The sequence below is a fragment of the Sceloporus occidentalis genome, unplaced genomic scaffold, assembly GCF_023333645.1.
Source record: "Sceloporus occidentalis isolate IW3139 unplaced genomic scaffold, rSceOcc1.0.p SCAF_11, whole genome shotgun sequence".
Classification (NCBI taxonomy): domain Eukaryota; kingdom Metazoa; phylum Chordata; class Lepidosauria; order Squamata; family Phrynosomatidae; genus Sceloporus; species Sceloporus occidentalis.
Genome location: NW_028316991.1, coordinates 20,149,060 through 20,153,058, shown reverse-complemented (window position 1 = coordinate 20,153,058; position 3,999 = coordinate 20,149,060). Strand labels below are relative to the sequence as shown.

At 43.2% G+C, this 3,999-nt stretch overlaps 1 protein-coding gene across 1 annotated transcript; it reads right to left on the bottom strand.

Moving 5' to 3' along the window:
* Positions 1-1,705: 1,705 nt before the first annotated feature.
* On the bottom strand, positions 1,706-3,517 carry LOC149305683 (transcriptional regulator Myc-B-like). The gene is made up of 2 exons (XM_089477292.1): positions 2,857-3,517; positions 1,706-2,313 (listed from the first exon to the last, which is right to left on the bottom strand). Exons 1-2 carry the CDS (start codon positions 3,515-3,517, stop codon positions 1,706-1,708), a joined length of 1,269 nt encoding a protein of 422 aa, XP_089333418.1.
* Positions 3,518-3,999: the final 482 nt, after the last annotated feature.

The window sequence follows — 3,999 nt, the reverse complement described above, 5'->3', positions numbered from 1 at the left end:
CTCCGGTGCCTGCTTTATCAGCACTCTCACCCTAGTGTTAATAAGGCCCTCCTTTCACAGATCACAGAGTCCGGCTGTTATCGGTCAGTAACTCCTAACTCACTCAGCCAGCCATCACCCTTGCTAGTAGGCCAGCGGTGGAAGTTTTATTTGAGAGACTGGCTTGAGAGCCGCCATCTGGTAACCGCCATTCGTCTAACCGGTGATTCGGGGGGACAGTTAAAGCTCCAAACGTTTCGGAATCCTTGCCGGCAGCTGGGCTTTCACACACCGCGCTTCGAGATTAACGGTTATTTGGACAAGCCTGAGCGCTTAGCAGTAACCGTCTGTTTGAATATTGCCCATTACCTAATCTTTTAACAGGTTATCCCGAAGTACAAGGGGAGGGCGGCAGTAAAATATTAACAGTCTAGGCCACAGAGAGCATTTAAAGCCTCCATCAGCTGGACAAGCTTCTTGCACATGCTCAGTAGCACACCCGCGATGCCGCAGCTATTCATACTTACACTAGGAAAAAACATTAGCGTTTAGATACTGATACTAGTTCTACTGAGCTTTTTGGGAAAGAGGTGAGAAGGGGGGGGGAATAAAAAAAAAAAAAAAAAAAAAAAAAAGCATACCTAGGTATGCTCTGTGCTTTCAGTAAAGCCGACAGGGGAGGAGCTATGGGCTGAACTTTCATTCTCCAATACCTTAACAATGCTTGCACCTATTCACACACAGCAACATTACCTCCCACAGGATTACATTGAAGACAATGAGAATGCAAAGAGTCAGGATTTAACTTTTTTTTTTATTATTCTTTTCTGAAGCTTATTTCAAACAGCTTGCTTTATATCAAAGGCCGTCAACCCCATTCGGGGCCACAGCCCAAGGCGGAGAGGTCACGCCAACAAGCCCTGTAATAAAACATTGATGAATTATTTTTTTTATTTTTTTGAGACCACCAGCATGTTATAATACCATTAAGAAAATCATCATAGAAACATTCGGTAGGGTAGCCAATTGGATACGGCCAGAGAGACGTCAGGAATCAGGTTTTACAATATTGTAAACATTAATAAATTACATGTTGGTCAGTGCTTTCTTCATCAGATCTTCAGAATTTTGAGATGACAGATCGAATACACGAATATCAAACTTTTGATAATATAAATGTTAAATAAAAACCCACAATAAAGTTTATTTAATGTGTCACGGGAGGAAGCCGGAACCTCATTTCCCGTTGGCTTTTTTTTTTTTTGTTTGTTTGCCATTCTTGTTAGAGAAAGAGAATATTAATACAAAATTCTCTATAAAGACTTAATTAAAGATATTATACACGTCAGCAATAATGTATAGAGTTAAGCTATTTGGAACCAAACTTCAGGATCGTTTGTAAGAAAAATAAATGTCTTAAATATATATATGTAAAACAAAAAATTGCCGAAAAAAAAATTAAAAAAAAATCCCATCCCACCCCTCCCCCAAGCAAAAAAATATAAAAATTAAAATCACCCCGTATTCCCATTTTAAAAGTAATGAGGCAGTTTAAGGTGCTGGCAACAGTCTTTTTTCTTTCAAGACCATGCCAAGGTTGTGTAGTTTTGAATCAATTGCATGCATTTCTGTCCATGTTCTACAGTTCTGATGGGTCTCCTGAACGAGACAACCTCGAAATAGTCTGTCAGAGTTTTTAAGAAGTCTTATGCTTAAATGTTTGCTTTTACAAATTCAAGTTCCTTAACTTGAGCTGTTGGAGTTTATGTTTTAACTGTTCTTTTTTTAACTTCAACTGTTCCTCCTCTCGAAGAAGCCGTTCTTCCTCTTGCCGCATCGAAAGAACATATTCCGTTGCCTTTTTGAGGATGACTACTTTTGGGGCCTTCTCATTGTTCGCTACCTCCGGTATCTGGTCGCGCAACGCAAAAAAGCTCAACTTGAGCTCGTTCCGCCTCTGGCGCTCTAGAACATTGTGTGTCCTTCGCTTGTCGTTTTCTTCCGAGTCCGAAAACCTCGGACTCGAGCACTTGCGGTTGGTGATCTGTTTCAGGACTCTGGTGTTGCTTTCTAACTTTGCCCTTTTGGAGGCTGGGTAGTCCATTCTCGTTGAAGGAGGTGCCGCGTAGTTGTGCTGGTGAATGGGCACATGACACCGCTTCAAGACTAGAGGACTGTGGTGGGGTCTAGACTGGTGAACGCGAGTGCTGGATTCGTTTCTCTTTGAGGCGGTCTGCCTTTTCTCTACTGTGACAACATCAATCTCTTCTTCGTCTTCCTCCTCGTCATCTTCCTCCTCATCATCATCATCATCTTCCTCCTCCTCATCTTGTTCTTCCTCTGTAAAAAAAATTAAAAAAAATATTTAAAAACTTGTAAGACAAAGGACTGGGGCAGCCTACAATATAGAAACCTCCTCCATTTTGCACCATTGCTGAAGTAAAAGAATTTGCACAAGAGAGGCATGAAGATGTTACTTCCTCAACTGAACGCTAGACAAATGCTCCTCATTCTTAGAAAGCGTGTCTTCGCGCTCCCTCCCATTCACTTTCACTAGAAGAACCCCACCCACTACTGCAATGCTGCAGAATTCAGTTCTTAAACCCCATCCCTATACTTTCTTTCACAGCTGAGTGAACGCCTCCCTCTCTAGCCGTGACAGATCATAAAGTCGGAACGCTGCCAAGAATAGCACATGAACGATAATCCAGCATGCTGGATTGGGGTACGTATAAGGTTGGCTGGAAATGACTTTTAAACTGCAGTGTTGGCTAGTGAAGGTCACTGCGCTCTGTACTCCTACACACGCCACAAAACTACAAAGTCACTACTGTAAGCATCTGTTCCCAGCACACTATTAGCCAGAGAAGGACTTACCAGAGTCACTGCTGTTGCTGTTGGGTGGGGTGTCCAAGATGATGTCCATGCAGCCAGAGGCGCTTTTGGAAATGCTGTCATTCAGCGGATAGGGAAAGACCACCGAAGGATCTATGCAATCTGAACTAGGGTCCTGTAAGTAGCTGTGACCAACCCGGTCTGTTGCGCTGGGACTGCTCTGGCAGGAAAGAGTCTTCTCCGGGCTGGGTTGCTGTGGACTCTGGGTTTGTGAAGACACCGAGTTCTCCTTCCTAGAAGCCTGGTAATTTACCAGCTTCTCAGACACCACTTTCTCCAGCTTGGCCACCGCCGAGAAGCCACTCCACATACAATCCTGGATGATGATGGACTTCACAAACGCCTCATCGTCAGGCTCACCGATAAAGCTCTGACTGACCATGTCCCCACCCAGGAACTCTGTGACCATCTCCAGCTGATCAGCTGTAGATGGGAAGAGGCTGGACAGGCTACGGCTGGGAGACAAAGGTGGCGTGGGCAGCAGCTCAAACTTCTTCCAGATGTCCTCGCTGGGGGCTGGAGGCTGCAGTCTGCTGTGCTGCTGCTGGTAGAAGTTCTCCTCGTCTTCGAAGTAGAAGAAGGGCTGGATGGAGTCATATTCATAGTCATAGTTCTTACTCGGAAAGTTGGAGGTTAGAGGCATTTTGGGCTTCTTACAGATATCTGCGAGAAGGAACACCAAGGTTTATGGTTAGAATAAAAACCATGTAGAACATATATTTCTTCTGAAACACTTTCATTAAATCAAAAGAAAAAAAAAAAAAAAAAAGCTTTTCATGGCAAACGCCCCCAAACTATGCTGGAGGCGGTAGGTTATAGTAAAACATATCTGCTTAACAGCTTTGAGATCTGCCAGACAGAGCAGTTTAGGTAACAGCTGACAGCATGGCAGAAGCCGGCTACTTTCACATGATCACCATTACAACACCCTAGCCTACTCCAGAACATAGCCAGGAACCTTATTGTAAACTTAATCCGAATTCATAAAGTTTAATTAGATTTCTAGAAGCCCTCTAGAATCTTACAATACATCGGAATCACATACACAAAACGCAAGATCTGCCCCAGTATTCACAAAACATTCTAAAGAAAAAAATTTAAATATATTTCCAGTATATATATATA

Bases quoted from the DNA above. Each gene is read 5' to 3' on its own strand.
- LOC149305683 (XM_089477292.1), bottom strand. From the start codon at position 3,517: ATGCCTCTAACCTCCAACTTTCCGAGTAAGAACTATGACTATGAATAT. The intron at 2,314-2,856 runs GTAAGTCCTTCT...TTACAGAGGAAG, and splicing joins CAGCAACAGCAGTGACTCTG to AACAAGATGAGGAGGAGGAA.